This window comes from Puma concolor, chromosome E1, assembly GCF_028749965.1.
Source record: "Puma concolor isolate L17-30 chromosome E1, mPumCon1.1.hap2, whole genome shotgun sequence".
Classification (NCBI taxonomy): Eukaryota; Metazoa; Chordata; class Mammalia; order Carnivora; family Felidae; genus Puma; species Puma concolor.
Window position 1 is genome coordinate 30,089,343 of NC_141680.1, and position 11,481 is coordinate 30,100,823.

Sequence of the window (11,481 nt, forward strand, 5' to 3'; positions counted from 1 at the left end):
GAGCCTGCTTCAGATTCTGTGTCTCCCTCTCTCTCTGTCCCTCCCCCACTTGTGCTCTCTCTCTCTCTCTCAATAATGAATAAACATTAAAAGTATTTTCTTTTTTTTTTTTAATTTTTTTTTTCAACGTTTACTTATTTTTGGGACAGAGAGAGACAGAGCATGAACGGGCGAGGGGCAGAGAGAGAGGGAGACACAGCATCGGAAACAGGCTCCAGGCTCCGAGCCATCAGCCCAGAGCCCGACGCAGGGCTCGAACTCACGGACCGTGAGATCGTGACCTGGTTGAAGTCGGTCGCTTAACCGACTGCGCCACCCAGGCGCCCCAAAAAGTATTTTCAAAAGTATAAAATTCTAGAATCTGATTCACAAGGAGCCACTTGTCCAAGTTCACACATAACAAGTTGTCAGCAGAGCCAGGCTGGAAGAATGGCTTCCTCCTTCATGGGCTCCACTGGGCTCCACTTCCCACAAGTGACAGGATCTGTGGGCATACCAGGAGGGTGTTCTGGATGTGTTGCTGTCCCTTGTTCCTTGGTCAAGATGTGGTCTGAGCATAGATGACAAGAGTGAGGGCAGGAAGGTGGCCGGGGTAGGAGGTGTGGCTAGACCAAATAACAGGGGAGCCTAACAAGGGCCCAAGGAGATGGACAAACAGCCATTAGTCATGGGGTACTTGTCTTGCCTGAGAATGGCAGCTGCATTGCCAGCGTTCTTCAGGGGAAGCACTATCTCATTCTATTCCAGAGCTATCCTACAGTTTAGCCCCAGTCCTCTTAACTGCACTGACCTGATCCCAGAGAGGCCCTGGGCTGTGTCACCTAACTGACCACTAACCACATCCAGCTCTGCTCTTTCCTGGTTCCTGAAATCCAGGAGCAGGTGGCAGGAGTGCTGAAGATAGCCGGCTACCCAGAGCCCAGAAGAAAGGGGAGGAGGAGAGGGATAGAGGAAGTTACCTTGGTCCTGAGCCTGTAGCCCCCAGGCTTTCCTGTGAAATCCAACGGTCTTCAGCCAGATTTCCTGTCCCTTTAGCCTTCGCCAAGAATGGGGGGCTGCCAAGGGCCAGCGTACTGTTGGGGGTGGGGGACAACCCCCCGAGGCTGATCAGATTGTTACTCCAAGAGTCCCCTACACCTTCCCTCCTCCTCTGGGGTCACTCTATTTCCCATAGTTCCTTAGGCTCTTGGTTCCTGACTTTTGTCCCTTTGCAAGGATCCCTGGACACTAAATTTAAACAGAATTTTGGAGGTGGGTTAGTTGCCTATACACCTGGGGACAACAATTGTCTAGGCACACAATGGGAGCTGAGAAACTCGGGTGGAATGCTAAGTTCAAAGGCTGGGCACAGTTCTGGTCTCTCCTTTCCTGTCCCTCTCTCCCAAAGAAGCGATCACCTTCTGGGCACCCCAACCCCAGTTGGGGAGGAGAGAGCGTTTAGTCTCCAGGGGCGGGTTTTGTCTGCACCCCCACTCCCCCACCCCCCCCCCCACCCCCCAGTGAGCCTAGAGGACATAAAGGCCTGGATTCAGCTGAACCGCATGGCCAATGCCAGGTGAATTTCAGAGGTGAGGTCCTGAGGGGCTGAGAGACTGAAGCTAGTGAAAGAGGCGTGCTGTGAACCCCTCCGTCCAGGAGGTAGGCAGGACCCATGGAGGTTGGACAGGGGTATGAAGGTGGGAGTGAAGGGCCAGAAGGAGAGGGATGGTGGGGCTCTCTTCTCCCGAATGCACTGTGGGCTTTGGACTTACCGGGCTTGGGGTCTTGTTGCACAGATGAAGCTGCTGCTGGCTCTTGCAGGGCTCCTCCTGGCCATTCTGGCGGTGCCCCGACCCTCTGAGGGTGCCGGTCCAGGTAACAGGGCAGAAAGAAGGGGAAAAGGTGGTGCGTTGGGGGTGGTTGTGAGTCCCAAGGATCCCCTTCCTCAGCGCAGGCCACCCTGGGTGGCCCATTCCTGACTTATGTGACTCCTGTTCTGGACAGCTGTCCCAGAGGCAGTGGAGACCTCGGTGGTGCTGACCTGCATGGAGGAGGCCAAGCGGCTAGTGGACACGGCCTACAAGGAACAGCGGGAGAGGTGGGTTACTGGGCACTTCCCAGCTCTGGGCAAGGCTGCCCCAGGTCTTTCGGAGAAGGAACTTGATGCGGGGACTTCGTGGGTACGGATGGGACCCTCCGTCTGCCTGTCAGTCTTTGTGTCTTTGGGTTTGAGAACATCACTCCCCATGGCCTTGCCTCTGTCTGGATACCCAGGTCCGTAGTCCGTTTATAAACAGAAACCTGCTTCCTGTCCGTGGGTCTGTCTCCACTGTCCTGCGGGCTCTGCTGAGTGTCTCTGCCCCCACCTTCTGTGGCCTCACTCCTCCCTTCTGCAAACAGCATCAAGCAGCGGCTTCGCAGTGGCTTGGCCAGCCCCATGGATCTCCTGTCCTACTTCAAGCAGCCGGTGGCAGCCACCAGGACAGCCGTGAGGGCTGCTGACTATCTGCATGTGGCCCTAAGCCTGCTGGAGGGGAAGCTGCGGCCTCTGTGGCCAGGGCCCCTCAACATCACCGGTACCGTTGCCCCTACAACCTCAGTCTCCTGCTCTACTCGGGACCTCAGGCATCTCCCAGTGCCCCGCCCCCCCCGTTCCCCCCGCCTCGTCTTCCCGGGGGGAGGCTCAGGCACATCGGAGTCTCCTCTCTGTGCCCCCAAATCAAGGCTCCCCAGCTTAGGATAGGAAATGGGGGGGAGGGACTCAATTCCCACATCCCTCTTTCCCCGGCCTCAGACGTGCTGACACCCGCGCAGCTGAATCTGCTGTCCAAGTCCAGCGGCTGCGCCTACCAGGACGTGGGGGTGACGTGCCCCAAGAACGACAAGTACCGCACCATCACCGGGCAGTGCAACAACAGGTGCTGCTGGCTGGGGGCGGCCCCGGGGCGGGCGGCAGACGCGAGGTCGCGTCCGGGTCCCCCACCGGCCCGTGGCGCTACGTCGTGTCAGCGCCCCGTCCGATCCCTGCAGACGCAGTCCCACGCTGGGGGCCTCCAACCGCGCCTTCGCGCGCTGGCTGCCGGCTGAGTACGAGGACGGCTTCTCGCTGCCCTTCGGCTGGACGCCCGGGGTCAAGCGCGGCGGCTTCCCGGTCCCCCTGGTGAGCACCGGCCGACAGAGGGGGCGAGGCCGGGCCCAAAGGCGCGCGGGGCCCCAGGCGGCCCCTGACGCCCAGTGTCCCGCAGGCGCGCGCCGTCTCCAACGCCATCGTGCGCTTCCCCACGGAGCAGCTGACCCCGGACCAGGAGCGCTCGCTGCTGTTCATGCAGTGGGGCCAGCTGATCGACCACGACCTCGACTTGAGCCCGGATCCCGGCGCCCTGGCGTCCTTCATCACTAGTGTCGACTGCGAGACCAGCTGCGAGCAGGAGCCTCCCTGCTTCCCGCTCAAGGTGCTTCCTCCTTCCTGCCCCGCCGCTGCCTGCCCGGTGGGGATAGGGGCCATCATTCCTGCAAGCGGCCACCTCCCTCTGTGCTGAACCCCTTCCCCAGCTCCTGAGTAAGGTTCATCCTGCTCACCCACTCCCCTCCGCCTCCCTGGCGCAGGACCTTCCTGCCTCCCTCCAACCTCCGCGTGTAGGTGCCGCGTGTTCAGTCCCCCTTTCCTCTGACCGGAGAGGGGCACCTTCCCGCATCAGGGCACATTGCACAGAGCCTGGGCTGTCCATTGCTAGAGGGCTGGAGGGCTGGAGGGTAGTGGGAGAGGAGAGAAAGGAAGGAGAATGGCAGAGAGAGAGAGAGAGAGAGGAGAGAGAGAGAGAGAGAAGAGGAGAGATAGGCAGGGGCCAGAGTGAAAGACAAGAAAAGGACGACGGGGAAGGGGGGGGGGCAGGAAAAGAAAAGGAAGAAAAAGCCAACTGCGAGTGTAGGGACTGCATCCAGAGAACAGGGGAGGGAGGGGTAGACTGGGGGAGAGAAAGAGGGAGAGAAAGTTAAGGTGAGGACTGGCCAGCTCTTCTCCTGGGGGTGCACATCCCCCATTCCAGAGTCCTGGTCATCACCCCTTAGCTCAGAAGCACTCTGCAGGTGCAACCGCAGACAGGGATCGTCTGTGGGACTTGAGAGGCCTCCCTGCCAGCTGAGGGCAGCCAGAGTCCTGAGGAACCCGCTGTGGTGTCTGGGTCTCCCTGTCTGGTCCTGGGTTCCAGGCTGCTTTGGAGGTGGGATCAAGGCCTTGGGGTGGGGGGTGGACCGGGGGAGAGCCACTCTGTCCCTGCCCTTGGTGAGCGGGGCCTGTCTACGTGTCACAGATCCCACCAGATGATCCCCGCATCAGGAACCAGCGTGACTGCATCCCCTTCTTCCGCTCCTCCCCAGCCTGCACAGAGAGCAACATCACCATCCGCAACCAGATCAATGCACTCACCTCTTTCGTGGACGCCAGCATGGTGTATGGCAGCGAGGACTCTTTGGCCACTAAGCTTCGAAACCTGACCAACCAGCTGGGGCTGCTGGCCGTCAACACCCGCTTCAGTGACAATGGTCGGGCCCTGCTGCCCTTTGACAACCTGCGTGATGACCCCTGCCTCCTCACCAACCGCTCTGCGCGCATCCCCTGCTTCCTGGCAGGTCAGCCACCAGTAGGAACTTGGGCTGGTGCATGGGCACACCCTGCTGGGGGCGGGGGTGCTGTTTGTGACTCTGTCCTCATCAACTTCATGATACTAATCCAGTTGCCTTGGTAACAAGTTGGGTGGAGCAAAAACCAAAACCAAAAAGCAGACCAACCCCTACCCCCAAACCAAAACCAACAAAAAACAAAACCAAAAACAGAACAAACTTAAGAAGGAGACCCAGGGATAGCCAAGGAGCCTCTTTTCCATCTGTCCATCCCTTTCTACATCTCTCCCTTTCCCTCTGGACTCTGCCAGAGAGTTGAGTCCCCAGGGACAGGGGACTAAGGAGACATGGCACCCTCACTCTCTAGAACTGCATCATCCACTATGGTAGCCACTAGCCACACATGGCTATTTGCATTTACATTTAAGTTAATTAAAATGAACTTAAGTTAAATTAACTTAAAAGTAAAATTCAGTTCCTCTGCTGTACTAGCCACATTTCAAGCATTCAATAACTTCATAGGCTAGTGGCTCCCATATAGGGCAGCACAGATGTAGAACATTTTCATCAATTCAGAAAGTTCTATGGGACAGTGCTGCTCCAGAATATCACCTCCTGCCATCTTGATTCCCTGTAATTAGAGAGGGCGAGATTTTAAATTTAAATACCTGGAAGCCCTGGGAATATGGTTGGAGCAATAATGGTGCCCACGCCCAGAAACTTCCAATGTTTTTTAATGTAAATCCAATAGTGGATCCAAAAAGGTCCTGAGGCCCTTCCCTCTGGCCTCCCAACTTCTCCTGATGGCTGGCTCCCTGTGGCCTCTCCCCCACTGGTCCTGGGCAGGAGGATCCAGGTCGGCTCCTGTGAGACTTTTCTGGGCTAGTGAAGGAAGAGCAGCACTCCTCAGCGACCTATGGCTGCCTCCATCCTGGCGTTGAGCCACATGTCCTGGGTCTGGATCATCGTGCACTCTGGCAGCTCATGGGATGGTAAAGCTGCTCCCAGAGTTTCTTTCCCACCAGCCTCTAGAACTTATAAAGACTGAACCCAGTGTCCTGCTAAACGGGCCTGGTCCTAACTCTGGCCCTTCCAGAGAAGGCTTGGGGAGGACTGGAGGGATTAGGGGTCTCACTTGGTTTTCTTTCTTTTTTTTTTCTAACAGTCTCAGATATGGACTGTAAAAATCTACCCCCCACCCCGTTCTCTGGAGCCCGAGCAGGCTGCAAATTAGCATGCAGTAAGGGCGAGGATGGCAACTCTGATCAGGTGGCTAGTGGCTTTCTAGAGTCCTGTGTTAAGAAGGATTCTGAGGTTGCTTCCAATTTTAGCAGGAGAGAGTGCTGTGATCATTAGCTATGTCTGACATGGGCATGGAAGTAAGGAGTGCTAACATGCATGCTACTTTTTGGTCTGGCCTGAAGCAAGAGAATAAGTCAACCAAGCAATGTTTACAGATCTCCTACTTTGTAGAAGGCACTGTGTTAAACTCCATGTGTCTGTGTGTGAGTTGGGTGGAGGGACAGATACAGAAAGGGACAAGCCATGGTCTTTGTCTTCAAGGAGCTCCCAGTCTCAGGCATTAGAAGGTGGCAAGTCATGGGGCAGATCTGATGCCTATTGAATGAGCATCTCCAAGCAGCAGTGCCCCTAAACAGAGGAAGAATTTATCATGGTGGACCAGGGCATCAAGGGGGAACCTCCTGGAGGAGATGTAAACTGAACATGGTGTGGAAAGATGGATGGAACAAAGTCTGGGTTTCAGATCTTGGCTGAGGGAGTCTTTGTGGAGCAAGTCCTTTCTGATGGGGTCTTAGGAATGACAGTAGCTTTTGCTTCCCCAAGGGGACCCCCGCTCAAGTGAGATGCCCGAGCTCGCCTCCATGCACACACTCTTTTTGCGGGAGCACAACCGGCTGGCCACACGACTCAAGCGCCTGAACCCAGGCTGGGATGGAGAGAGGCTCTACCAAGAAGCTCGCAAGATCGTGGGAGCCATGGTCCAGGTATGCCGTCCTGAGTATTGATGATGCCAGGGATGTGGCAGGCTTGGGATGCAGATGTGCCTCTGCCACATCCTAGCTGTGTGACTTTGGGCCAGTGTTTTGAGCCTCAACATATTCATCCACGACACTGTAAAGATTAAGTGATATATATGAAAACACCTGGCGATACTGAGTGCCTGATGAAGGTTACTTGCCTTCCATCCTCTCTCTCCTAGGCTTGCTCCTATTTCTTCCTTCCTGTCCATTGGGATGGTTTTGGGAGAATTAAAGGGGTGGGTCTGAAGTGCCTGGCATGTAGCAGCTGGTCAATAAATGCCTCTCTTTTCCTCTTCTCCCCCACCACCCCCCCCCCAGCCATCTCCTGGCTCCTTCACCCGCTCACCTCTTCATTTGGCTCTATCATAGCTCACCCAATCTCCTCACCTTTATTTACCCCTGCAAAATGTTCCTGGTTCTCTCTCCCAACTTTTGATACTTCAACACCCCCATCCTCTCCCCAAGATGTAAACACACACACACACACACACACACACACACACACACCTGTGTGCATGCACGCACACACCTTTTCAATACTCTCAGACTCCAGAGAGGGAGAGAGTTGCAGGTGCTGAGGGTAAGTTTTTGCTTTGCACCAAGAACTTAAGTGAGATTCATTTAAGCCTCACAGAAAATTCCAGACTCTAGAATCAAGAGTGAGACTGTTCCATATCTTCTCTTTTCACTGAGGAAATCATCTAGGGTGGCCCTTTTCTTTTTTGCCTCCCCCACCTCCACAAACATATGGAACCTTACTGTGAGCCAAGTGCTTGCTGGGCACTGAGTAATTTCCAGAGAAATGAGCTACAACCCTTGTCCTCAGGAGCTTATAAATTAGGAGAAACAAAACATTAATAACTCAAGGGCAAAGGAGCTATTGACTAACAAAGCCCCTTGTTATTTAATCCTTTAAGTCAGAGGGCAGCATAATTATCCTTTACATTTGAGTAACAGTGGCTCAGAGAGGTTAATAACAGGCCCACGGTCACACAGTAGGTAAGCAGTAGAGCTCTGTTTATAAGCCACCACTCAGGAGCCACTCTGTTGGACCCAGGTCCAGTGCTGTGGGAGACAACCCTGGCCATAGTCAATGGAGGGGCTCCCCAAGCCAGGAGTGCAGGTGGAGACTCTGTAGAGAAGGTGGAGTGGAGAGGCCACTGTGAGCGTGACTTTTCTTTAGATCATCACTTACCGGGACTACTTGCCCCTGGTGCTGGGACCACAGGCCCTGAGGAAGTACCTGCCACGCTACAGATCCTACAATGACTCGGTGGACCCTCGAATCTCCAATGTTTTCACCAATGCCTTCCGCTATGGCCACACCCTCATCCAACCTTTCATGTTCCGCCTGGATAACCAGTACCAGCCCATGGGGCCCAACCCCCGCGTTCCACTCAGCAAGGTCTTTTTTGCTACCTGGAGAGTAGTGCTGGAAGGTGAGCAGGACCTAGGCCAGGAGACAGTGGGCTGGCAGCTGAGGATGTGGTGGGGTGGGCTTGGCTGCAGGAAGCTAGGACAGGAGAAGTACTCTGCCTTCCATCTTTGGGGATCCTATCTGACTTTCCAGCCTCGGTTCACCTGACTGCTTCTGTATATAATAACAAAGGGTGGGGTGGCTTGTAGGGAACTGGCTTCTTCTCGGTGACCCAGGAGACCAGGGCCTGAGTGCATCCCAACTTGCAAGTCTGAATGGCATTATACCTTGAGACCTTGATTCCCTGGTGAAGACCTGCCCACTGGGGTGACCTTGGCACCAGGAGCTGCATGTGCCCAGCCCTCTTCTGTGATCCCCCAACTGCACCTGGGACTTAACCCTGAGTCCAGTCTGAGCTCTGGATATGGAGCCAGATCCTTCCCCAAGTCTTGCTCCTCTTGTCCCAGGTGGTATTGATCCCATCCTTCGGGGCCTCATGGCCACCCCTGCCAAGCTGAATCGCCAGAACCAAATCGTGGTGGATGAGATCCGGGACCGGTTGTTTGAGCAGGTCATGAGGATCGGGCTGGACCTGCCTGCCCTGAACATGCAGCGCAGCCGGGACCACGGCCTCCCAGGTGAGGGGGCTGCAGGAGCTCCCCTGCCCCCCGACTCTCGAGCCCTGCCCTCTCCAGTGCCCCGCAGCTGCCCAGGCTTCCCCACTGGCTGGAAAACTGTCCACATCACATTTCATTTTGCTTCATTTTACATGAACTTTGAGGGGAAGAGGTTATCATCACTTCCATTTTACTGATGAGCGAACTGAGGCTTGGAGAGCTTCAGAACCTTCCCAGGCTCTTCCCCAGCCAAATCAGGGATAGAGCTTGAATTTGAACCCAGGTCAGCCTAACCCCAAAGCCTGTGCCTACATTATGGGACAGCTAGTGTGGCTGAACCTTCTAGACACACTTCAAGCCTCAGATCTGAGATCTTCAGAGGGGGACAATGAGATGTCCCTATTCTTGGACCCTGTGGGAGTTCCGGGCAGTTTCGGATTTTCCTCACAGTGGGAGGGCAAGGGAAAGAGAAGAGTCTTGGCCCCTCAGTTCAGGGTTCTCTTGGGGCTTAGAGCCTGGGAGAAGCCCCTCCGTGGCCTCTCCCTCACGTCCCTCTGTACGTGGCCACGGCGTGTTGGGGAGGTGAGTTTTGGGGAACCCACCCACAGCCCCCGCTCCCCGCCCCCGCAGGGTACAATGCCTGGCGGCGCTTCTGTGGGCTCCCGCAGCCCAGCTCGGTGGGCGAGCTGGCCACAGTGATGAAGAACCTGGGCCTGGCCCAGAAGCTGATGCAGCAGTACGGCACCCCCGACAACATTGACATCTGGATGGGCGGTGTGGCCGAGCCCCTGGAGCCCAACGGCCGCGTGGGCCCGCTACTTGCCTGCCTCATTGGGACCCAGTTCAGGAAGCTCCGAGACGGTGACCGGTGAGGCATGGCGAGCAGTTCAGGCCCGCCGTGTGGTTGCAGGCCTATTCCCCAACCTCTCGGGGCCCCGACTTTCTCCTGTGAAGTGAGGGGCAGGAAGGAATCCGTGACTTTCCAGTGTGTTCTGGGCCTCCAGGTCATCCTTGAATGCGCCCTGAACTTGCTGGGGTGCAGCAAGGAGGGGCCTGGAGCCGTGGGTGTGAAGGGAGACATAGAAACTGCAAGTCTTACCGATGCCTTCCCTGGTTTCAGGGTGCCACCATACAGCAGTCACTCACTGCTGAACGGTCTCCAAGCCTCTCCTACTAGTGTCGTTTCATCGTGGCCCTGACATGTGTCATACCCGGTTCTTACCTAGCCTGTATTGTGCCCTTGGGAAGATTAGAGAAAGGTGTCCCTCTCTGGGTGGACACATTATAAACCAACCCCAAGATTCTTTCCACCCCCATGGTCACAGCCCTGGGCCAGGGCACGGGGGTCCGTGAGTGTGGGCCCAGCTCCCTGTGTAGCTGGGGGGCCTCCGAGGCCACGGGGTGGGGGGTGGAGGCCGAGGGGAGGCAGCCGGGCAGCTGTGCTTTGTACTGTGAGGAAGGCACCACTCCTTTGAAAATCCCTGGGCTGCCTGAGGGCCTGGAGCCATCTCCTGCTGTGGAGCGGGTGTGTGTGCTGGTCCTCTTCCATCCAGGGAGCAGCTCAAGCCCGCTGATGCCTTCCCAGCCAAGGACAGCCTCAGGTGCAATGTCCCTGGGTGTCACCATGCAGGTTTTGGTGGGAGAACCAGGGCGTGTTCACCAGGCAGCAGCAGCAGGCGCTGGCCAAGATCTCCTTGCCCCGCATCATCTGTGACAACACGGGCATCACCACCGTGTCCAAGGACAACATCTTCATGTCCAACACGTTCCCCCGGGACTTTGTCAGCTGCAATACGCTCCCTGCATTGGACCTGACTCCCTGGAGGCGGAGTGACTAGAGGCTGAGTAAGGGGGTGTGACGGTGAGGTGAAGCTTGGGCGTCCCTGGGCTGGCCCACTGGGACCACAGGGATTTCCCTTCCCTAGGTGAGCCTGTCCCTGTTCTGACCAAGAACACGAATGACTAGACATTCATTCGTGTGTGTGTGCGCGCATGCATATGCAACGTATATAAATTGCATTTCATATGTGTGTGTTTTCTGTGAATGTGGGTAGTGTTTTGTGTGCTGCGTCTATATGTCATTTATGTGAGTGTGTGTTTGCTGTTTATGTATTAAGTATAGGGAAGATACTAGAATGGATACAAGCTCAGGAGCCAGATTGCTTACGCAAAAATCCTGACTTTGCAGCTCTCCACTGTGTGACTTGAACAAATTACTCGACCTCGCTAAGCCTGAGTTTTCTTCTTTGCTAATAAAAGCTGTCTTGGCTCGTTAGTGGCCCCACTTACATCCTCTAGTTGTTTACCAAACACTTACTGACAGGCACTGTGTAGGCCTGAGAAACATTCAGGGAAAGTCAGACACTTTCTGTCCTCGGAGAGCTTACACTTGACAGTGAATGAGTGACCCCTGGAGGAATGGCCATTAGCAGCTAGGGTGTGCGTGGTGGGTGAGGTGTGGGCCCAGGTGAGCAGGACTCAGTTGGTGGCTCCCCGTTTGCTTCCTCACACTGTTCTCTTGCTTGTTCACAGGAGCCCACCTGGAGAGGAACTGGGACGCATTGGCCCTTTTGTGCCATTTGTTTGTACCTGACGTCTATGATAATAAAACACCACTGATGGGAACCTTTACTCTGTCCATGTCTGCTGTGGGGCTGGAGCTTCAGCATGAGGCTTGCTCTGGGATCTCAGTTTGAACCAGTGTGGTCTGTGCCTCTAAACTGGGGGTGAGGTATCGAGGAGCTGTCCTTTGACCCACACATGGAAGGCAGTCAATTCTCAGAAGCCTCCGGGCCAGGTCAGACCA

The 11,481-nt window shown here is 55.6% G+C and overlaps 1 protein-coding gene across 1 annotated transcript; it reads left to right on the top strand.

Annotated features, from left to right (window-relative positions):
• The first annotated feature begins 1,545 nt into the window (after positions 1–1,545).
• Positions 1,546–11,300, top strand: MPO (myeloperoxidase). The gene is made up of 14 exons (XM_086686863.1): positions 1,546–1,638; positions 1,774–1,854; positions 1,984–2,077; positions 2,380–2,555; positions 2,774–2,897; positions 3,010–3,139; positions 3,225–3,431; positions 4,290–4,608; positions 6,445–6,605; positions 7,825–8,080; positions 8,526–8,696; positions 9,306–9,543; positions 10,306–10,520; positions 11,208–11,300. Exons 2-13 carry the CDS (start codon positions 1,776–1,778, stop codon positions 10,511–10,513), a joined length of 2,163 nt encoding a protein of 720 aa, XP_086542989.1. The 5' UTR covers positions 1,546–1,638; positions 1,774–1,775; the 3' UTR covers positions 10,514–10,520; positions 11,208–11,300.
• The last annotated feature ends 181 nt before the right edge of the window (positions 11,301–11,481 follow it).

Coding starts and splice junctions, on each gene's coding strand:
- MPO (XM_086686863.1), top strand. CDS start 1,776: ATGAAGCTGCTGCTGGCTCTTGCAGGGCTCCTCCTGGCCATTCTGGCG. Junction 2,898..3,009: donor ACCGGGCAGTGCAACAACAG/GTGCTGCTGGCT, acceptor CGATCCCTGCAG/ACGCAGTCCCACGCTGGGGG. Junction 3,432..4,289: donor CTCCCTGCTTCCCGCTCAAG/GTGCTTCCTCCT, acceptor TACGTGTCACAG/ATCCCACCAGATGATCCCCG.